Consider the following 23,443-nt stretch of genomic DNA (forward strand, 5'->3'; position numbering starts at 1 on the left):
TTTTATGATAAGCACGTTTCAAGTCTTTTTAATGTTTCATCTAGTTCAAGTCAAAATTCAAGAGTTTCATTGTTTATTTAGACCCTTGGGCATAGAAATCTCTCTGGAAACCAGGTAAGTTTAGCTCCTCAAGTGGGAGTATTGTTTGTTATGAGGATACATGTAGTTTGTATGTATACAATAGATGCTTGTGAAATTCTCATTTTTGTTTTAATGTTATCACTTTGGGTTTCCCCACCTGAAATTCCTATTTTTTTTTCAATTTTGCCATTTTTTAAACATGAATAAAAATTATTGTTAGGAAAAAACTTAAGAAGTCTTGGCACTAGGTAGATGTTTTTATCTCATGGTCCCCAGTAGGATTTTAGGTGGTTTGGAAAATATGGAAAGAATATCAACTTCTTTTATTCTACCTCATTGGTGAATAAGAGCTGTAAACACTGAGGATTCAGTAGACTCTTGCAAAAACTAATAAATTAAAGCCCACGAGCCTTAATTTTTCCAAGGTCCTACACACTCTGTGATGTGGGACTTCTTAGTAGATGTTGTTGCTCGGTGTAGTTATCACAATTAGACTCGTACCTGATTTTGGAAGAAAATAGTTTTCTAGCCCCGGGCCCATTGTTGGCTTCATTCTGTATATTTGCTTTGTCATGGAATCATTTCTCCCCGAGCACCATTTTCTTCATTAGAAAAATGTTGGGAGGATCGATCATGAGCCATGTAACAGGTTAGAAGTTGACTTTGTATGTGTTTAAGCACCTTGTGTTCCTCAACAAAAAGCTATAGTATTTGTATGACCCAAGACACTGATGACAAATTTCTAAATATACCCCTCAATTCTGTGGTGAATTTAAGTTCTTAACTTGCTCTACTCTGTCTTGAGTATGGCAGATACAATCATGTGAGTGTATATAAAAACAATCCTCAGTGATTGCAACTGACATGACTACTTGAGACATAAGCAGAGATGTGACCTTCATCTCATTGTTTTATCTTGTCACAGGGACAAACTTGTCCTGATACTAGTAAAATCTTGCTATTCATCTTTTGATTCATAGAAGCAAATATTGAAAACAAAATGAATGCTGTGAAAGAAGGCAAATAACAAAGTTTGAGTGCTTTCCAGTTCCCTGGCAGTATTATGGTGAAAGAGAGCAACAGAGACAAAGAGTCAAGAGAGACAGACAGGTCCATACACATGCAGAGGTAGGAAGAGATGGAAACAGAGACATGAGAGAGACAAGAGAGAGAAGAGAAGCAGAACAGATAAACAGGTGAGAGGGAGGGAGTCTAGGGAGACTGCGGGGGCTGAGAGAGACACAGAGAAAGGTGTTAGAGAAAAAAAAGACATATAAGTCAATCAAAGGTTGGAAATAGAGATTGTGCAATTTTGGAACTTTGGGTTCTTTTTTGCATTTTCTTTAACTGGAAACACGCTTTGTCAAATTAAATACATTGAGCCCTAGGTCTGTTACTTTTCCATTTGTGTCCTTTATAGCAAAGGGAGCTTAAAAGGCTGTTTGAAGTTCAGAAGAGACCAAGAGTCAAAACAAATGTTCTTCTAAAAAAAAAAGTATTTCCATCCCTTTCTTGTCTTATAAAGCAAATCATTGACAAGGAAAATGATGTGTGCTATGATTAAATTCTCTACTTTCCATGAGACACCTTATTAAAAAAATCACCATGTCTTTGACTTTTGGTGTTCACTGGGGAAGTGAGACCAAGTCATTCGAGAAGCCAAAAAGAAATTCCATAGAAGAAAAACTGGTACAAAGTCAGTATAATGGTATAAGAATAAACATGACACGCAGGGACAGGGGTGATCATTTATGATGAATCACTTCCAACGCAGACAGTCCTTGGGCATTCACTGGAGGGCCTTATCTGACGCTGTTTTGCATATCACTAGTGCCCCAGAAGCTGCCTGAATGACTTAAAGCAAGTCACCTCAATTTCTAAGATGTCAGGACAATGGCAGATTTCCAAGAAGCCAGGTCAAGGGTTATTCATTCCATTTAATACCCACTAAAGACCCTTTGATGTGCGAGCATCCCATAGGTCACCGGACTCCGTGTTTCTCAGGATAAGGGCGATGTCACCTTGTCTCCCAGTTGGCCAGCTCCTTGGTTTGAGGAAATTAGATGTCTTGCTTAACTCAGTTGTTCCTGCTTACATAGTTTTTGCTCTGTTCTACTTCATTCTGTACAGATTTCTACAACATGATTAAAGATAAAAGGGAAGAAACTCATTTTCGGAGTGAGATGTTAGGAACTTCCAAATTTAGTGCTAATTCTAGTCTTCTCTGTAAAAGTAAGCCAAACTTAACCACTCTTCCTTCCCTCCTCAAATCACTCTCAACTTCTGCCCCAAGTGAACCTCACTATCTCCCCATTACTTACAATATTTGCTCACTCCGTTCCTGGCATGGCCGGATTAGTCACCCCATACCAGGTTTCCACGGGGATGAAATGGCAGTTTTCATGCATCCTGACTGCCAAGGGGGAGCCATCTCTGCATTTTCTGGATGGAAATGGCTTCTTGACTGATGGAGGACCAAATGTAGCCTCATCTATGACAGTCACCAGGATTATAATCCAATAGAATTTGTCTTGAATTCTCTATAGTGAGTGCATTAATAATATGGAAACTGTGGACTATGTAGGCAAAGGAAAATGGTTTGTATAGCACACTTGTTGCTGCCCTGTTTCTTCCCAAATTGTGCTTTCTGGGAGCCTATTACTTTTTTTTTTTTTTTTTTTTAACATGAGCAACAACTTTTGAATAGCTTTAAAAGGTTTGGTTAATATTTAAGCTAAGGAAATCTCTCTTCTCTACCAAGGTGGGAGTAGAGAAAACTGGCAGAGTAAATATTAACTCTGTTTCTTTAAATTGAGCAAGCTTCTGGAGGAAAAAAATATCTTTTTAAAGGACCATTAAGTAAACCACTATTCCTTTTCCCACCCATTTGGTTCTTAAATGCAAATAGCCAAGTCACTGAATGCAAGAACTGAAATTCTCTGAAACTAGGGGGGCAAAACATTTTGTATCCTGGAGCTAGAATTTATATGTTGACCTCCTGAGTTGCTGCATGCATCCCGCTCAGCCTGGCCCTTTTGTGAGCTGCAGAAGAGAGGCCTAAAGACAGACCCAGAGGCCTCAATGGTCTTGCTGCTTTGATCTGCTCCAGTGGAAGGTCAGTTTGCCATAGCTTGGAAAAAAATGTGTCTTTTTAGATAGTATGTTTATTGCAGTTACTGATAAAAACTTCAGTGTAAAAATCACCAGCAAATGTATGCATGCCTCCTGCTATGAAGCTATTTGAATTAGTTATATTGACCTAAACAGTAGAGTTGAAAGCAGAGTTTTAATGGGGTTTGTTGTTCTCTTTTTTATTCCATTGGAAATATTGAGAGAATTATTTAAAATGAGGTGTTGTGATCAATCTGCTGTTCTTTAAAATAGAAGGAGATGTTGGCACTTGGCTGCAGTGCTTTTCTCTTTGATATAATTTCTTTATTCATATTAATAAAACATTAAAATTAAAATCTCAGTGAAAAATGAATACCTCTAAATTTCAGTCAAAACTTGAAAAGAAAACAGACCAAATACAAATCTCTTTAAATTTTTAAAGAAGATCAAGACTTCAACATATGATTCTTGTACATCTTTATATAGACTTAAATATTCAAAGCAGTGTCTCTGGGCAATGGGAACTCTAAATGTGATTATACCATCAGTCAGGTATCATGCTGCATTAAATTCTCTTAATCATTTATCTCATGTAAAACAAGGGGTAGATTCTTAAATTATGTTTACCCCCCCAAATTTTACAAAATAGAATTCCTCTAGAAGTATTCAACAGTTTGAAAACATAGTTGTTGCTTTTCCTACGAAAGACTGTATTATTTAGAAGGTTTCTAAAATAAGCCATGGTTCTATGTAGCCATTAGGTCCTTCACATGCTGTGAAGGGAGAGCAAAAAGGTTCCTCTGTAACAGAAAGAAGCTCAACTTTATGAAAGCATCTTGATGCCATAGAAAGGAGTCACTGGGCAAATGTAGCTCAGGACCATCTCCCTCGTCTTTTTGCCAGAAAGTTTCGTCAGGCTACCATGACCTCCCAATCCACTCTTGACCTCAGACAATTTTAGTAAAGCCCTGTCTGGAGATAATTTTGGCTTCTCTAAAGACTTAGTAATTTAGGAACTAAGCACATGACATTCCCTTTTGATAAGTCAGGTGTATTAAAAACTATTTCAAAAAATGACAAAGCACTTGCCAGAACCCTGTTTTTCCTTCTTTGAGTTTCCTTTCTCGCATGGTCATGCTTAATCATATCAGCTTGCAAGTGGAAAAATGATAACAAAGCAAAAATGTTGTAAACTCAGCTCCAAAGAAGACAATTGGTCCTCAAGACCTTTTTTGAAAACCAGTTATCTTTTTTATTTAAATTCTGAAATTCTCAGATTTTTCAATTCTGCTTCCAAAAGGATGACAATGAATGCAGTATGCCACATGTTTAATCAAACTATTTTATACTATAGAGTAAAAAAAAAAAAGAAGAAGAAAATCTTACCCTTTTTGCAATATAAGAAAGTCAGTACATGGACAACATATTCAGGTATAAATGAATCACCACCTAGCTCTAAGTATTCTATTGCCACACATTCTAGAAGTCATCCTTTGCATCTTAGGAAAGGATTCATCGTTTTGTGTAAAAGTTGGCATATTACTACTAAACCCAAAGGACGTTGTGGCTTAAAATCTATCATGCTGTGGCTTCACTGCTGTTTTTTGATGCAGCACTTCATTATTGCCATAAACTTCAGCGTGGTACTCAGAAGGATTTATTTTTAAATGCAACATTCTTCCTGGCTGCTGCTGTTGGAGCTCTTTGGAGGGAACCCTGAGGTGCCCCCAAGGGAGACTCCGGAGCAGAACCACCAATTGTTAGGATTTTATAGACTCAGTTCTAGATCCGTGTTTTTCTCTTTGGCATCAGTAGATTCTGTGTCATTCTCTTCCATCCACTTATGAAATTCAGCAAGGAAGCATTAACATGAAAGGGAACTTTATTTTCTCACAAATCATTTTGAACAGAATCAAGCTGGCAATGGAAAAAAAAAACATCATATTCATCCTAAAAGTATACAAACTTGACAGTGTTTGAAGATGTTCTTCTTATTGGAGAATTTTGCCTGTATTTGCCCAGTTTACTAAAATTATTATCGTGGAACACATTACTTTTAAAAAGTTTCTGTTAGAGAAAACATGCAGAAATGTGCAAAGTGTACAGTTGAACTAAACATACCTGCATAACTGGCACAAAGACAAAAGAGAATTTCCAGCACCCTGCAAGCCCCTCTGTCGCTCCCCCCACCCTTCCTACAAGGATAGCCCTATCCTAACAGTATAGATTAGTTTTGCATGATTTTGTACTTTGTGTAAATTGGTGTCATACAGCATGTTGATATTCTCCCTCATTTTAGTTTTTTCCTCAACATTATACTTAAAAGTTCTATTTGTTATTGCATATAATTATAAATTATTTATTCTCATTTCTATATTTCATTATGTGAATGTTTTACTGCATGAAGAACCAAAATTATTTATTTCTACTCTTGATGAGTTAATCAGCTAATTTCCAGTTTGAGGCTATTATAAATAGTATTGCAATTAGCGTTCTAGTACATATCCTTCCTATTGAGTAAATACCTAGAAGGAGAATTGCTGAGTCATAGGATAATGTATATATTAAGTTTTAGTAGATATTGCTATTTAGTTTTTCAAAGTAGTTCTAACACTGATAGTGATATGAAGGGGCACCTGCAACCCAATGTTTATAGCAGCAATGTCCACAACTGCCAAAATACGGAAAGAGTCCAGATGCCCATCAACACATGAAATGGATAAGGAAGATGAGGTATCTATATACAATGGAAAATTACTCAGCTATCAAAAAGAATAAAATCTTGTCATTTGCAATGATGTGGATGGAACTAGAGGGTATTATGCTAAGCGAAATAAGTCAGAGAAAGACAAATACCATACGATTTCACTCATATGGTGGAATTTGATAAATGAAACAGATGAACATAGGGGAAAGGAAGGAAAATAAAATGAGAGGAAAACAGAGGGAGGCAATCCTAAGAGACTCTTAGCTCTAGAGAACAAGCTGAGGGTTGCTGGAGGGGAGAGGTGGGTGGAGGGGGATGGGGGTTACTACTGGGTGATGGGCGTTAAGGAGGGCACATGATGAAATGAGCACTGGATGTTGCATGCAGCTAATGACCTCTACAGCACTGACCTCTACCTCTGAGACTCATAATACAATGTGTTTAATTAAATTGAATTTAAATTAAAAAAAATTTTTTTAAAGCCATACAAAGTAGTTGTAACAATTGACACCAGATGGGAGGTTGGTGGGGGATGGGTTGAATAGGTGATGGGGATTAAGGAGTACACTTGTGGTGAACACGAGGTGATGTATGGAAGTGATGAATCACTGTATCATACACCTGAAACTAGTCTTATGCTGTATGCTCACTAACTGGAATTTAAATAAAAAGTGAAAAAAAAAAGTTATAGTTGCTCCATATCCTTTTTTTTTTTAGTTGCTCCATATCCTCATCAACACTAGATAATCTCTATCTTTCTTCATTGTAGCCATTCTTATGGGTATATAGTGATAGCTCATTGCAGAATTTGCATTTCCCTAATGACTAATGAAGTTAAGTATTTCTTCATGTTTACTGGCCATCTTTGTATATATTTTCATGAAGTGATTAATCTACTCATTTTTTTCTATCGTGTTTTCATTTTCTCATCGATCTTTAGGAGTTCAGTATTCTAGATTAAAGTCCTTGTCCAAATACATGTTTTATTATTATCTCCCACTATGGATTGCCTTTTCATTTCCTTAATGTATCAGTCCCACAGCTTTATTCTTCATAGAGTATATTGTCAATTTTTTTTCTCTTATGATTGACATCTTTTTTTCAAGATTTATTTATTTATTTGAGGGAGTGGCAGAGGAAGAGAGAGAATCTCCAGCAGACTCCCTGCTGAGCACATAGCCCAAGGCCTGGCTCCATTTCACTACTTTGATATCATGACCTGAGCTGAAATCAAGAATGAGATGCTTAACTGACTAGGCCACGCAGGTGCCCCTATGATTAATATCTTTTGTTTCCTATTTAAGAAATCCTTGCTGGGTGCCTAGGTGGTTCAGGAGGCTGAGCAGCTGTTGATTTTGGCTTAGAGCATGATTTCATGGGTCATGGGATTGAGCCCCACTTGGGGCTCCACACTCAGTGGGGAGCCCACTAGGGATTCTCTCCTGCTGTCCCCATGCTGCCCTGCCCCACCCCACCTCCTGCTAGTGCACACACAAGTGCTCTTTCTCTCTCTAGAATGAATAAATAAATCTTTAGAAAAAAGAAATCTTTGCCTACTCCAAGGTCATTAATCTTTGCTTACTCCAAGGTTCTGCTTTTTTCTTTCTTGTTTTACGTTCTTAACCAGATATGCTAAGAATACCTTGAATCCTTAAGAATTTTCATTTTAATACATTCAATTTTCTCCATGTTTTTTGCTTATGCCTTTCCCCCCGCTATTATCCCATATCCACCTCTCAAAATACCAATCATTCCTCAAGGCTTATCTTAAGAGATAATTCATCTATGAAAACATTTATGAACCTAACTCCTAACCAGATGTAATTTCTTTCATGAAACTCTTTAACATTTTGTTGATAATTTATGATCTCTTACATATCCTACCTTTTACTATTAATGAATTTAAGTATTTATGCTTTCCTGGGATATGGCATAGTGTGAGAAGAGTAGGAACGGTTCATAACACAGTAACCAAAGCTTATTGAATACTTGCTGTGTGTCAGCATAGGATTAAGCATTTTGTATGGAAAAATCTGAATTAGTACTCCTATGAGTCCTATGCTGTAGCTACTCTTATTTTCCCCAGTGTATAAAAAAGAATATAGCGGAATAAAGAAATAGAATTACTTGTCCACGTGTCACAGGATTTCTTTCTCCTTCAGTGCCCCACTGTTCTTGGTCATGCCTCTTCCAAGAATGAAGAGGTAAACCAGACAGAGGGATGGGCAGTAAAGCCAAGTTTCCTGAATGATAGCAAAGTGATAAGTACAAAGCTCCCCAAGAGGGAAGGGACTCAAGAGGGCCACAGGAGTTTTTAAGTCTAGGGTTTTTTATGGGCTTGTTGGTAGGCTGTTTTAATCTGATTAAGCATGCATGCACCTGTCATCCAATCAGGTTGTAGTCCTCTATCTATCACATGGGAAGGGGTGGAGGGCTTCTTCTAGGGTGATGTAAAATCCTTTAAGGGTGGTTTCCTCTTAGGGCAGGGGCCCCTTGTCCCTTTCTTCCAACTATCTTTCATCACAAGTTTGCACAAGAAAGTGGTAGACCTGAAAGTCATCAACTTTCTCCTGAATTGGTACATTTCACTTCTGTAGAAGAGCATTGCCTAAAGGACATGCCAAGCATTATAATCATTCCAGAAGCTCTGTAGAGAAAGAAAGAGAAAGAAGAAAGAAAGAAAGAAAGAAAGAAAGAAAGAAAGAAAGAAAGAAAGAAAGAAAGAAAAGAGAAGAGAGAAAGAAAGAAAGAAGAAAGAAAGAAGAAAAGAAAAAAGAATGAAAGAAAGAGAAAGAGGATTGTTTCATGCTCAAGAAATGGAAAGCAGAAATTATATCTGCCTAGACATTCACAGTGCCCATTAGTATATTATAAGCTCCAGGATGTCTTGCAAAAAAAGAACCACTTTAAACTTTGTTGAGGCCAGCATTTTCTAAATGTATTTGAGGACAGAATCTTTTTCACTTAAGAACTTTACATATAACCTACTTTATGGAGTGATGGCCGGGCTTTAGAGCCAGACAAGCAAGAGTTTAGACCCACGCCCTACCACATACTAGGTAATCTCAATCTCTTTAAGCCTTACCTTTCTCACATATAATATATAGGTAATAATACAAACTTCATAGAATTATATTATAATTTAATAAAATAAGAGACACAAGTCATTTAGCAATACCTCACATAGAGTAAAATCTCATTAAATGATAGTAATTGTTAATATTTTATCCTCTTTTAAAAAGTAAAATTCTGACTCCATTTATAACCCCTGTATCTGTCAGCACTATGCCTTTACAACTGCTCCTCCATAAGTATTTATGGAATTAAATAATACTATTATTTGGGAATGTTATTTCTAGATAAATATATTCTAGAAGCTCTCTTATACGGTATTTTTAAAAATCTTATGTATTTTAGTTATTTCAGTAACATTTATTACATTAGAGTCAATTAAAAGTTTCAACTAATTCCCAGCTTTGAAGAAGATCCAACATTTTAAATATCTTAATTCGATGGTAAAATGCTATCTGCCTCTGGAGAATGTGTCTATATAAATGAAGTGTTTTCAAGTGTGTAATTTGGTGACCATAGCATAGCATTAAAGAACAGAATTCAGTAGTCAAATTTCCTGGTTTCACTATTGTCTTTTCCACGTACAAGATGTATGTCATTGAGCTTATCTTCTTTGTGACTCAGTTACCCACCTGTAAAATGGGACTAGTGATAGTATCTTATTTGGTTATGGTGAACACTTATGTATATATTATACATATTTATGCATATACTCTTTTAATATATGCATACATGAATATATAATACACTATTATGTATAATGGCATAAATGATAGAAATATATGATTTACTATATATAAGCGAGTATATATGGGTATACATATACTTACAAGTACGTATACTTATGTACACACATATGTAATGTGCTTCGGGTAGTGCCAGGCATATAATATGCACTATAAAAATGTTATTTCTGTTATTATTATTAGGTGGCCTTTTCAGAAACAAAACCCTTTATCAGTCACATCTCCTATTCACATAGTCATCTTCTTGTGACACACTTGATCTCTTGATAAATTTGTTTTCCTCACATGGCAGACTGATGAAAGAATGGAAATGATGAGGGGGGTGGAGAGGAGATGCTGGTTGGTGATTGTTGCTGTAAGAGGGAAAGTTGGAAAGTTACTCAGGGTAAGAAGCAACAAAGCTGAGAAAGCAGTCAAAAGAGAGAAAACTGGGTTTGGTAGAGCCTCTGAAATGCCACTTATTTTAATTTCTTTAAAGATATCTTTGGGAGTTCTGCAATTGGCATTGCCTCCACCCGATAGCCTTTTATACTATGTTAAGCTTTTTATTTCAGTACTCACTATGGCAGACATACATAATAATGGCATAAGAAAAAACGACTTCAATGGAATATAGGAAAGATTTGGTTTCATTCTGTAAATGCTTCTCCTTACAGTTTTTCTGTGACTTTGGCATTACCTCCTTCTAACACTGAGGTGTTTTCTTTGCTCGTGTTATGCTACATAGAGAACCACTAGGAAGCCTCAGAGCTCTCACCTAAATCTTCAAGGTTATATTTCTAAAAGTCAAAGACTAACGCAGTAATTTCACATGTCACCTAACCCTCAAATGAGGTTTTATTGTGATGGATTATGACATAATCTAGTGACATAATAAAGCACCTATTATGTTACAGAGGCAGTTGGCTGAATAATAGTTTTATGATCGTGGTGGTGAGTTGTCTTTTGTGTATTATTAGTCTCATGGTTATAGATGAATACAACTTGGATTTTGCAATGAAAATGAAATTTGGGGAAGTGGGGTAATTGCATTCTTATGGGAAAGTGTATGAACATGTAGAATTTCCATGTGAGAGCAGTGACTATTAGATCTTTTAGGTATGCATGCATGCTTGTGCATATTTCATTTTAGGTCAGAGAGTCTGATGTATATACACAGTAAAATTCAGTGATTTAAAAATCTTTATTGGGGCACATGGGTGGCTCAGTTGGTTGAGCATCTGACTTGTGATTTCGGCTCAGGTCATGATCTCACGGTCCTGGGATCAAGCCCCAGTTTGGCTCCACACTTGGGAGACTATGCTTGAGATTCTCTCTCTCCCTCTCCCCACCCCCACCCTGCTTTCTCCCTGAGTAAATAAAACCTTCAAAAAATAGAATGAAAATCTCTATTGCCAAATAAGGTGAAGCCCTATCATGACTTGATTCATTATGATATATACAAGATTATATCCTATGCTTTGAAATAGAACTACATATAGGAGATGTCTTTAATAATATTGCCAAATAGTTCATACAAAAGACAAAGGTAAGTCCTGTCTCATGAACATAGCAATGTAAAAGATACTTTATACCATGTTTTATGCTCATTATATTTGCAACCCTTTCTTTTTTCTCAGCAAATTTTAGAGATAACTAAGCATTTTTTTTCAGGGTACAATGTATTCTGGCGAAATTTCTGCTTTATCTCCCACCAACTGTTGGGCATCCCAAGGTGAGGAGAAATGCTTTCCAGCAGCAGGAGCAGCAGCAAAATCTAGAATAAGGTGACAGCAGGATTAAAGCCTAACCTAACTTGTGGGGGGTGAGGGGGAGCACTTCATCCCCATTGATTTCCCATTTGCAAAAACTTCCTTTGAAACAATGGTTTAGGTAAAGCCATATGAAAAAGCAGGTTTTAAAAGTGAAAACAGCAAGGTTGAGGTGAGGGGAATTGATGAAAGCAGTTTATATTTATTCAGGAGATCTACCAGTACTTTAAAACAATCTGTGTTTAACATGGCAAATTGTCTGTCATTAAAATGCTAATGAATGGTAAACAGCTGCTAAGTTTTTATGCTAATGAACGGTGGCAGCTAAGTAGTTCTCAAGCCTTGTCTTTATTAGCATAGATATTTGATTGGGTAAAGGGGATCATTGTGCATTCTGACCTTTGTTGATGGAGCAATCTGTTTGTCAAGTTCCATGTTGCATTATGTTTGATTTGAGTTTGTTAGTACAAAATGACTCTTGCCAGGCCCTCCGATATCTTGTACTACATGGACTTAGAGAAAGAATTTTGCTTATGGCGGGGGGCAGAGGAGGGGGACCCATGATGGCAAAATAATTTGTTCATCAGGCAACTTTAAGTAGAATAATTCTGTATATGTTTTAGACTTTTGACTTCTGACAATTATAATGATTGTGAATTATAAAAGGCCATCGGTCTAAAATAAGAAATATCCTTTTTTTCAATTTAGCTAAGATTTTAAAGCAAAGCTTTTAAAATAAAGATTTTAATAAGTGCTTCTGCAACATTGAAATACTGACATAATATATCATCTTAGATCTATAAGCTCTGAAGTTAGCCATGAGTGTAACATTACCTAATTACAAGAAAAATGTGTAATTAAATACAGAGTAGTTATGTGAATGCCCGACTGAGATCAGAGTATTTACTTTGGCATCAGAAATAACCATTACTGTTTGATCTATACTTTTGGTTGATTCTATTTTTGCTGAGTCCTACTCTATATTCGCTAATGGATGGGGCTGACCTAAAGACTTGCCATTACAGATAAATGTTTCAGATGCCTTTTTCTTTTTTTCTATTTTGAGGATCAATGTAAATGAGGCATGATAGTCCATTAAACACTATTACTAATAATGTTCTGGAATGACTTAAAATATAATGCAGAGTTTATTAAGGAAATCCATTATCAAAAATATATCATTGAAATAGAAATTTTAATTATTCTGGAACGCTGTGTGAGAACATTGGAGGAAATTTTAATAGCTGGAGTATTTTCCCGTACTGTTTATTCCTCCTTGAAGTCAGTAGGAGATTTTTGGCTTATGATTATTTGTGGTCCTATACAGTCACAGTGGGAGAAGTTGGAACCCTCATACACTGCTTGTGGTACTATAAAATGGTCAGGCCATTTTGGAAAACAGCCTGAAAGTTCTCAAAAGGTTAAACTATATGATTTATGATTAACCATATAACCCAACAATCCCCAATTCTACTCTTGGGTATGTACCTAAGATAACTGAAAATATATCTCCACACAAAAACTTATGACAAATGTTCATAGCAGCGTTATTCATAATAGCACAAGCATGGAAACAACCCAAATGCCCATCAACTGATGAATGAATAAAGAAAAACGTGTTACATCTACAATGGAATATTATTCAGCCTTAAAAAGAAATGAAATTCTCATACATACTTCCACATGGATGAACCTTAAAAACTTTATGCCAAGTGAAAGAAGCCTATCACAAAAGAACTCATATTGTTTTACTTCATTTAAATGAAATATCCATACTAGGGGCTTCTGGTTGACTCAGTCCCTTGACTCTTGGTTTCAGCTTTGGTCATATTCTCGCAGTAGTAAGATGAGCCCTGTGTCGGGCTCCTCGGAGTGTGCTTCAGATTCTCTCTCCCTCTGCTTCACCCTCAGCCCCTCCCATGCTCGTGCAGGAGCATGTACTCTGTCTCTCAAGTAAATAGATGAAATCTTTAAAAATGAGGGAAAAAAAAAAGAAATATCCATAATAGACAAACCTAGAAACAAAATAGATTAGTGATTGCCAGGAGCTAGGGGTGTTGAGAGGAAATGGGGAAAGACTGCTAATGGGTATGGGATTTCTTTTAGGGATTGTGAAAATGTTCTAAATCGATTGTGGTGATGCACACAACTCTGTGAATATGCTAAAAACCGTTGAATTGTGCACTTTAAGTGGGAGAGTTGTCTGGTATGTGAATTATATCTCCATAAAGTTATTTTATTTAAAAAAAAATTTTTTTTAAAGGCACCCTAGAGCCTGTCTCCCAGAGGGCCACAAAAGAATGCTTGTTGCTGGCGAAGAGTGCTTTAGATCCTCCACACATGGGTTAGCCCAGATTCCTAAAAAGATGACAGCTAATATAATTGTTAAAAAGGGGTAGTTGTGACAATAATACAGGGCTCGTTAGAATTAAAGTTGGAGACAAGTATTTGAGTTTCTGTCCTAACTTCTCCCCATCCCCCAATACCCTGCCCCCCCTGAACAGTAATCACGCCTTTTGGCAGTAATCACTCCTTTTAAGTTCTCTAACTATCCAATGTCTAGACTACTTGTTTCCCTCAAAGTAAGGGCAACTTTCAGTTTGGTTTTTTTAGAGATAAAATTGTTTGAGTCATAATTTTCTCGGGAGCAGGCAGTGACTAGGAGTCCAAGGTTTTTTCCCCCTTGTAAAAACCCTATAATTATCCCTGATTTGCATAAAACATGCCTACCAGCCATTCAATAACTCTGAATAGTAAAGAGCATCTGGCTGCAAGAGGCTCCTCCCCTCCTCTCTCCTACATTTTTGGCTAGTCAGAGACAATGGTTGAACAACAGGATGATCTCATTCTGCCCACCGGCCAGCAGGATCTGTGCACTGTGTATCTCTGCCGGGTCTGAGCGGCCCTTGCCCCTTGCCATAATGCAAGTGTTCTGCATCACTGTCGGACAGGATGAGCAAGAAGACCCCTTTTAACTGTATTTTCTCCTCCTGTGCCATTTGCTTACTTTCAGCATAACTCTCTTGCTCTCAGGTTGCAGCTCAGCAGTCCTGTTTTTGCACGGTAGGTTGGGGAGGGAGATGGATGTGAGCAAGAGATTGAATTCGTTTTTGTTTTGTTCTTGGCAGGCAGTACATGCCACACTACTACACTTCCTGCTCTTGTGCGCACACCTACCCTGATGATGCAGCCGTCACTGGATATCAAACCATTTATGTCTTTTCCAGTGGACAGTAGTTCTGCTGTTGGGCTCTTTCCAAATTTTAACACAGTGAGTAAATGTATTTTTATTTTGTGTCCTCCTCAATCTCTTTCGTTACAGTTGTGAATAGGCAACAGATGTAGTCTGTTTCCAAAGTGTGTAATTTTAGACCTTCTTCTGGTTACACTGATCAGTTGTATTATGGAATGTAATCCTCCCCCCATGGGAATTAGTCCAAACAATAGCTGGCATATTTATTTTACAAATATATCCCCAAGTGACTTTTCACCTGTAGCTTCGAGCAATTTTGATAGACTTCGATGGCTTGAGAACCCATATTATTTCTGCAGTGCTGTTCACATGCTCACGAAGACAATTTGGAGCTACCAAGCTCCGAATTGTGATTTTTTTTCCCTACTACTGGAGAGAAAGAAAGCATATGCTTTGACTACCTGGATACATTTTTATTTGGGACATATTTTAGGTCTTATACCAAAAGAATTTTTATTGGGAAGTTGTGGACTGTGTGAATGTGACTCTCTTATTTAAAAAAAAAAAACATTTTTAATCTACATATTAATTGTCTGTGTGATACTTTAGCATTCCCTTTAAAACATACGAAAAATATTGGTGAATCACCTATAATTACCAATGTTCTTCATTCAGGTCAGCTGACTGTTTAACCGAATGAAAGACATTTTGTAGGCATGCCAAGTGGAGCATGACACCTTTCAACAATAGAATTTAGCATAAAATCTGCCCATAGACAAATGCTAAGCTTGTAGGAAGAGAAAAGGTTAAACAGTTCAGGTGATTGTATGAATTATTTGTTTAGTCTATAAATGCAGTCAGTTGGGGCATGATGGTCTACATGAATGATAGAGCATTATAGAAGCTGCCATAATCAAGAAAAAGAATTGCATTATCAACACTACCAGACAGAGAACATCTGAAGTACTGCCAAGTGTTTCCTTTTGCAAACTTATCTTCTGCATGAAGTGAAACAGAGGGTTTTTCCTCAAGGGTTGTAAATAAAATCTGCTGACAGGCTTTCTGTCATGGCTTAGTGTTATAAGGTAATTAGGGGGTAGGGGATCAGCCAACTTTTTAAGGAGCACTGGCTTTGACTTAACGAATAAACAGTTGAATGTTCTTGTCTTTTCTGGGCTTTTCAAAGACAAGTCAAACAGTATATTAAAAAAACAAAACAAAACAAAAAAAAAAAAACAAAAAAAAAAAAACCAGAAAGGCATAAACAGGTGAACATTGCTTCTAGTGCAGTGGAGCAGCTCAGAGAGGGAAACCATGCCTGCCCTGATCACATTAATCTATCAGGAGTAACCACCCAAAACATGACATGCCATTTCAGAGAACTTGAACTCAGGCTTGCCTCTTGTATCCTCTACCAAACCTTGGGTGATGCATTCCAGACGTAGTTGAATTAAGCTATACTTCTTAAAACGCATACTAGCTATTTGTATTTTGATTAATGTGTATTTAGAAGACAGCATTTGTGGCCACTGCAGAAGTCCAGCCACTGTCAGGAAGCAGCCCTGATGAGGTGGGTAGGCATGAAGGGCTCCTTACTGTAGTTCATTTCTTTTAAACACAAATAATACGCGGATACTTATTTCAAAGATTTAAATGAAACATGAACATTCAAAGCAAAATGTGAGTCACCATTCCCTGCCCCTGTGTCCATGTGTACTCCCTTCATTAGAGGAAAGTACCCTCGTATGCATTCTTGTCTAGAAGTATTGCTATGAACGTACCTAACAGGAAGCTGATCCCAATTGCCTTTCTACAACTGCTCAGATGGTCAGCACTGATCTCTAAGTTACCTTTTTCTTTTTGCTAAGTTACTTTTTTCAACTATCAAAATGTCCTACATATACCTCTCTGTTTTTAGAGCTATAAAAAATGCAGAGTGCCTTCATAAGGTTTTGTTAGGTAAAAATACAGCTTCACAATGGTTTACTAATGTTGTGTAGACTGACAGACACACTAATTTGCCTTTTCGTTTGTTTGTTCCATATAGCAACTAACTTTATGAAATACTTGAGAAAACCCAAAGAATAACTCTAATAGAAGTTCATTTTTTACATAAACTTGTAATTTTTTACATAAACTTGTAATTTTCAAATGAAAATACTTCTAGCTAAGGTTAAGAATATAGCAAAGAACTACATGAAATACTCATTTTACTCTCATATTACATCACATCATATCACATTACATTACATACATTTTATATCCAAGTCATTTCGTGGACAGAGAGCATTTCTGGTAGTATATTAAAAATTAAGTCATTGCAGGTGGGACCCTCTGTCATCTAGTAAATAAGGGAATTTTTAGGATCATTGGGTTACCTTTGATTTTTTTTACTGAGTTACAGTTTCAGTTGCTCTAATCCTTTTCCTGCAGACTTTTCCATCCTAGTGTCTAACTTATCTAAGTAGATTTCCTAGGACAATTTCATAAAAGTCATTGTCCACATTTTTCTAGGAAAACATTTTTATATCACTAATTATACTAGATCATTATATACTTATGATGTTTTGTATCCCTCAAAGAACTCAAACCTTAGAACATTTTAGTAGACTTTGATTAAAATTCCTATTGTCTAGAGGAAGAGAAAGTGTTAGTAAAGGAAGAACTGAGACTTGAATTAGAACCTCCTAACTTCAGGGGCACCCTGACTCAGTTCATTGAGCATTACTACTCTTGATCTCAGGCTTGTAAGTGTGAGCTTCCCACCCCCCCCCCACCCCCATTGGGAGAGATTACTTAAGAATAAAATCTTTTTAAAAAATCTACTGACTGGGATCCCTGGGTGGCGCAGCGGTTTCGCGCCTGCCTTTGGCTCAGGGCGTGATCCTGGAGACCCGGGATCGAATCCCACATCGGGCTCCTGGTGCATGGAGCCTGCTTCTCCCTCTGCCTGTGTCTCTGCCTCTCTCTCTGTGACTATCATAAATAAATAAAAATTAAAAAAAAAATCTACTGATTTACAAACTCCTGTTCTGGCACATCCATGTCTTTGGCTCTTTTGGTCCATATTACCTCCCACATCATTCAGTGTGAACAAAGCTCAATGAGAAATCTTTTGTGCTCTTTTCTGGAAGCATAGTAGGCAATTTTCAGCAGAAGTATTAAGTAGGGAGAGGAAATAATTTTTTGAATGTGTAAAATTGGACCTCTACAAACATATCTTCAAAGCAGGATATACTTTAAAAAGTTAAAATTTCTTGTTAGCAAATTTTAAAAGTATATTCAACAGTCCACTCGTTCTTTGAAAAGCAAGGTAGGTGAATGCCATTATAATTGCTTTATTTTTAACCAAGAATAGTATTCATAAATATAAGAAATATCTTTTAACTCATAATTATTATCAGAAGAATAGAAACATTCTGATGCCATAGCTGAAAGTTTTGAAGTTTGGAAGTTTTGCTGTTTTAAGTGGATTTAAAAAATACATATGAAGTAGTGGTTTCCTCCTGTTTTTATAGTGGAGTATGATAAGGTTACATGAGAATTATAGCAAGAATGAAATGAGCTTCTGGTCTATTCCAAAATAGAATACGTGCCTCTTCTATACAAAATTGTGCACAGTGAAGAGATGCGCCTCACAGCATTCATTTACTGGCTGTCTTGCCTTCTACTCCACAACTGACAAAATCTCTCACAGTGTTTATATGTGAAGAATAAACAAATAATTCAAGACACTGTCCAAGCAGAATTATGAAGAGACATGCTAGGGAAGATGGAGTTTGGATCACTCATAATTTATGATGGGCTATATGTCAAGGATGCATGTCTGGAGAATGGTGATGTTAACTCTGCCCTTCAGCAGTTGTACTTTACAGAGGGGCTGTTTCGAGCCACTTTCAGGTAAAAGACTCTGCAAACCAAAACACAAAATTTTAAAGATCTCAACCTTTGTATCTAAAGCCGAATAGGCCAAAAAAAAAAAAAAAAAAAAAAAAAAAAAAGCCTAATAGGCTTCTTTGCCTGGCTATCCACTAAGGCTTCACCCCACCTTCCACTATTTGTCGTTCATGGCCCAACTTAGGTATCACCTCCCACACGGGAAGTGTTCTGTGATCTTTGAGTCTGAATTAAGTGCCCATCCTCTGTATTTTCCAAAGTAACCCCCACCCCCCACATTACCTCCATTATAGCAGTCGTCACACCATAATCTGGTTATCTGATTATCTGTACTCACTAGAATGCCAGGTCCTTGATAACAGGGCTTGTAGCTTGTTCATCTTCATCTGCCTGGCATCGGGCACAGGAGTTCAATAAAACTTTTCTGAAGGGAAGGAGAAAAGGAGGTAGGAAACGGCCCCAGTTCTTTGCTTTTCAATGTATATGTTTCTCCACCCAGCAAAGGAAATACAAGTCTTTGAGCCCTTTCTAAGCATGAGGAGATAAGTCTAGGTGTTTACTTTTATTTTTATTTTCCTGAGAACTGGCATCTTTTTTTAATTTGAAGGTAATACTTAGTTACAAACTTATCTGTGGCTGTAGTTCTGGCTTTCTCTGTGTGGATGGTGTGGAAGTTTTGCAAGTGCCTACTTCATTTCTTGTCCTAGGTCCTATTCTTAAGTGCAGTCAGTCTAAAGGGAGAGTTATTCATTACTGGATTTTATTGAAAACATATGCACTGAAGAATACTGGGTTTGAGGAAGAAGAAAAACAAAATAAACAAAACAAAAATACCGTAGTGCCCAAGAAACTTATTAAGAAAATGAATAAAAAGACTGGAAAAGGCAAGATAATGAAAACCATGAAATATAGGCAAAGTGACAATAGTTACTGAACTTTATAGTGTTAAAAGCCAGAAAGAATGTTGTTTTGTATCCCAGTACAGCTATTTTAACTATTTTATTTTTCACTTTATTTAAATCTTCCAAGTGCCTCGTGGTCATCCTTTAATTACTGTATATAATGTTTTGGTAGCTACCGAGATATAGGCAATTATTTCTATTAGAGTTAAAATTTCTCATTTCCTTTACTATGGATCCAATTTTTATCGTCATTCAATCCAGATAATACTTGGTGTTTAATATTTGGTGTTTAACAACCAGGGTAATGTCTGGTGCTTAATTAACTGTAAGAAGAGACGGCTTCAGAACTGAAATAAGTTGCATACTGAGCAGGATGGATAGTATCAACTTAATATGACAAAATAAGTCCATTTAGAAGTTATACCCACACATACTCTTATGGAGTGAATGTTCATGTCCTCTTCCCCAAATTCATGTTTGAAGCCCTAACATCTGCAGATGGTATATAGAGATGGGGTCTTTGAGAGGTATTTAGGGTTAGATGAGGTCATGAGTGTGAGGCCCTCCTAATGGCATTAGTGTACTTTATAAGAAGAGACCACAGAAAGCTTTTCATCTCTCCATCATGTGAGGACGTAGTGAGAAAGCAGCCATCCGCCAGCCATGAAGAGAGCTCTCACCAGAACCTGATGATACTGGGACCCTGATCTTAGCTTCCACAATTGTGATAAAATCTATTTCTACTGTTTAACCCACCCAGTCTGTGGTATTTAGCCTGAACAGACTAAGACATACATATCCAAGCTATATATTGTATATGATGACAAATATATCAAGTATTTCTTTTTAATAGCCACATGTGGGGTACACGCATTATTTGTGTTACTCTCCAGAGCTGTAGATATGATCCAGAGCCACCTTGAAACCACAGTCACCTGTCAGTCTCTCTGCCAATGGGAGGTACTTTCCATGCCTACTCTTTCAGATGTCTTTTTGAGTCCTGCCTTGTTTTTGCAGTTGCTCCAGGAAGGCACAAGTCCAGTAGAGATCACTGCTGTTTTATTGCAAGAGGCTCAGCAATCTTATTTTTGTGAAAAATAATCTGATTTTTACTATATACCTTGAAATTAATTTTCCTGACACATGAACAAATATGTGGAACAGAATAAAAATTATTTCTAAGTATAAAATCCCAAATCACTGCATGACTCTTTGAATCATCCATGACAATCTGTGAAATGATCTGTATGACTACTATTTATCATTCTAAACAATTTGAGATTCCGGGTTATTTATTGTTTGGCACTATCAATGAATATTTAAAATTTTTCTTTCTTGAACTAGAAATGATATATTTATCAAGGAAGTACAAAATAAAGAAATTGGGGATCAAAATCATATTTACTTTGCTATTAATTCATGCCATGTTTCTCATGAGGGGGTACTATAAGGAAACCTGAAGTGAGCCAAAACATTTAACTTTTTAATCTATTTTTAATATCTTCATTACCTAATGAAGTCTTTAAGCATTTGGATACATACTCCTCTTCTATTTGATTTTTTCTTTAATTTAATTTAAATTAAATACTTTACCTCTGCTAATGCAACCAATTGTGATTTTTTTGCCATTTGAGGCTTCTTTTTTACTCTTATAATGCTTAGTTGTCATTAAAAAGTTATGTATTCCCTATTTCTTAGGATATTAGTATGTTCAGTTACTTGAACATACTAATGATATATTTATCCAAATTTGAAAAAGCAAAATAGAGATAAAATAGATATAAATAAAAGAGAATAAAAAAAAAGAGCAGCCCGGTGGCTCAGCGGTCTAGTGCCACCTTTAGCCCAGGGCCTGATCCTGGAGACCCGGGATAGAGTCCCATGTCAGGTTCCCTGCATGGAGCCTGCTTCTCCCTCTGCCTGTGTCTCTGCCTCTGTCTCTCTCTGTGCCTCTCATGAATAAATAAATAAAATCTTTAAATAAATAAATAAGAGAATAGGGTTGAATTTTTATTTTCATGATATGCTTAAAACATAATGAAGGATCCTAGTCTTCCGTGTGTCCTAAATAAATGCATAATAAGATAGGCCAAGTTGAAATTTTCCATGGTTACTGAAATTCACTTGGAGGGAAGATGATGGCCTGTTATTGGACTTTAAAAAGTCAATAGCAACCCCCTAGATCATTAGAAAAAAAAAAGTATGTATGGGAAGGCTTTGAAATGTAGTATAAAACTAATGAAGATTTTGTACAAATATTTAAGCATAGATTCCTGCCTGAAATTTTTTATATCCCTACTCAGTATGACAGAGAGAAATTATGTAAACATGACCTGGAAGGAAAAAGAACCCTACATAGTGACCATCTGTCCTATTGTCTCCCTCTTCTCTTCAAACTACAAACCTATCTTTTTAAAATGTAAGTCATGTCCTTTGCCTTACTCAAAAGTCTCAAGATTCACCTATTACAGACTTTATGCTCAGATCTCTTTTCTCTACAAACTGTTGGAATACCTTTCGAATATGTAGATATTATTTATATGGTATGTATGTATGCATGCATGAATATTTATATAATGTGTGATCATATGCCTTCCCTCTCCCTAAATAAATTATTTGTGCAGGGCATCTAGGAAAAGGCATTCATTCATAATCACTTACTGAATGTCTACACATGCCAATCATTGTGCTAAGAAAGGGTTATAGTGAATAAGACAGAAACTGCTTACTGTCTGACATTACTTCCTCCTCTTGTATAATTCACCATAACATAATAGAGGATACTGTTTATAGTCAATGGTCAATTCAGTTGATGAAGCTGCCAAGAAACATCGAACTAAGACTTGATGGGCCCTTATGCAGTAAGGAAACACAAGTTCAGAAGCCTGTGAAAAGAGACATCTGTAGTCCCACACGCTATGTCCTCTTGTATGTCTCTTTCATTATCCTAGTCTCAACCTCACATGGCTCTGGAGCCTCACCTTCAGTGCTAGAGTTTCAAGGATTATGTGTACTTGGAGGACACATCAGATTTTCTGGCAAGACAGGTCTTCAGTCTTGGCGCTGTCCCAGGTCAGCATTTTTCAAGAGTAGAGTCAACTTGGAAAAAGTGCCTATGTCAGGCCATCTTCTTAAAATAATTTATCTGATTCTTAACAAATCTCTAGTTAATTAAAAGAAGAAGAAACCAACAACAACCTGTTGTTAACTTCTTTCAATGACCAAGTCTTCATATGCCAGTGGTCAAGTAAGGGAGCTTAATAGATATAAAAAGTAGCAAAATATTATCATGCAAAACATTCCCTCCAGCCCAAAAAGTTAGTTCTAAATTGGTTGCTTTATAAACATTAATTGATGGTGGTGTTTTCTGAGAAACTTTTATCAAAAATTTGGGAATCCATCCAATGGCACAGACTGTTTTTCCCCCCCTCCCTCTAGATTCTTGTATTCAGAATTAGGTCTCAAATCTCTTTTGGGGAAGGAAAAACATGTTTTGGAATATTCCAATCCCTTTACTTTTAGAATTGTCATTGAGGGTGCTAAAGAAGAATTGGAGTGCTATTGAGCAATCTGTGAAGTTTCAACATCTTTGCGGAACCATGTAGGAATCTTGGAAAAATACTTTTTTCACAGATCTAGCTGTCAATTTAGGTTTTTTTTACCTTCCTTTTTATGTTCTGATGCCTGAAATAAGATGGGAAAAACTTAAATCACATGTACAACACCTTATTTTCATGGAATTCTAGTATCAGAAGGATTTAGCATATTTTAAAGACATTCTACAATTAATTCTTTTAACACACCCACATATGAAAATAGGCTATATGTGTCATTGTTGCACCCTTTTTTGCAAAAATGGAAGATTGAAGAATATAAAGCAGTCTTCACATTTCTTCCAGTAGACAGCTCTGCCACTGAAAGGGAAAAAAGCTAAATATCTGACAAACAAGAGCTGGTCTCCACCCTAACATATCTTGAATTTA

The 23,443-nt window shown here is 36.6% G+C and overlaps 1 protein-coding gene across 22 annotated transcripts in view; it reads left to right on the forward strand.

Moving 5' to 3' along the window:
* The window catches only part of ZNF385B (zinc finger protein 385B), a 388,911-nt gene that overhangs the window by 276,331 nt on the left and 89,137 nt on the right, over positions 1 to 23,443 (forward strand). For 15 of the 22 annotated variants that reach the window (XM_077883220.1, XM_077883200.1, XM_077883204.1 and 12 more), the window contains one exon: positions 14,597 to 14,739. The exons of 1 other annotated variant lie outside the window; for it this stretch is intronic. In XM_077883220.1, coding sequence (XP_077739346.1) covers positions 14,597 to 14,739 — 143 coding nt within the window. Of the gene's footprint in view, positions 1 to 2,947; positions 3,197 to 9,964; positions 10,103 to 10,580; positions 10,651 to 10,699; positions 10,816 to 11,406; positions 11,432 to 11,460; positions 11,484 to 14,596; positions 14,740 to 23,443 lie in introns of those variants that run through there. 6 more of the 22 variants (XM_077883214.1, XM_077883207.1, XM_077883215.1 and 3 more) reach the window with 6 other exon arrangements.

Source organism: Canis aureus, chromosome 34, assembly GCF_053574225.1.
Source record: "Canis aureus isolate CA01 chromosome 34, VMU_Caureus_v.1.0, whole genome shotgun sequence".
In the NCBI taxonomy this organism is placed as follows: domain Eukaryota; kingdom Metazoa; phylum Chordata; class Mammalia; order Carnivora; family Canidae; genus Canis; species Canis aureus.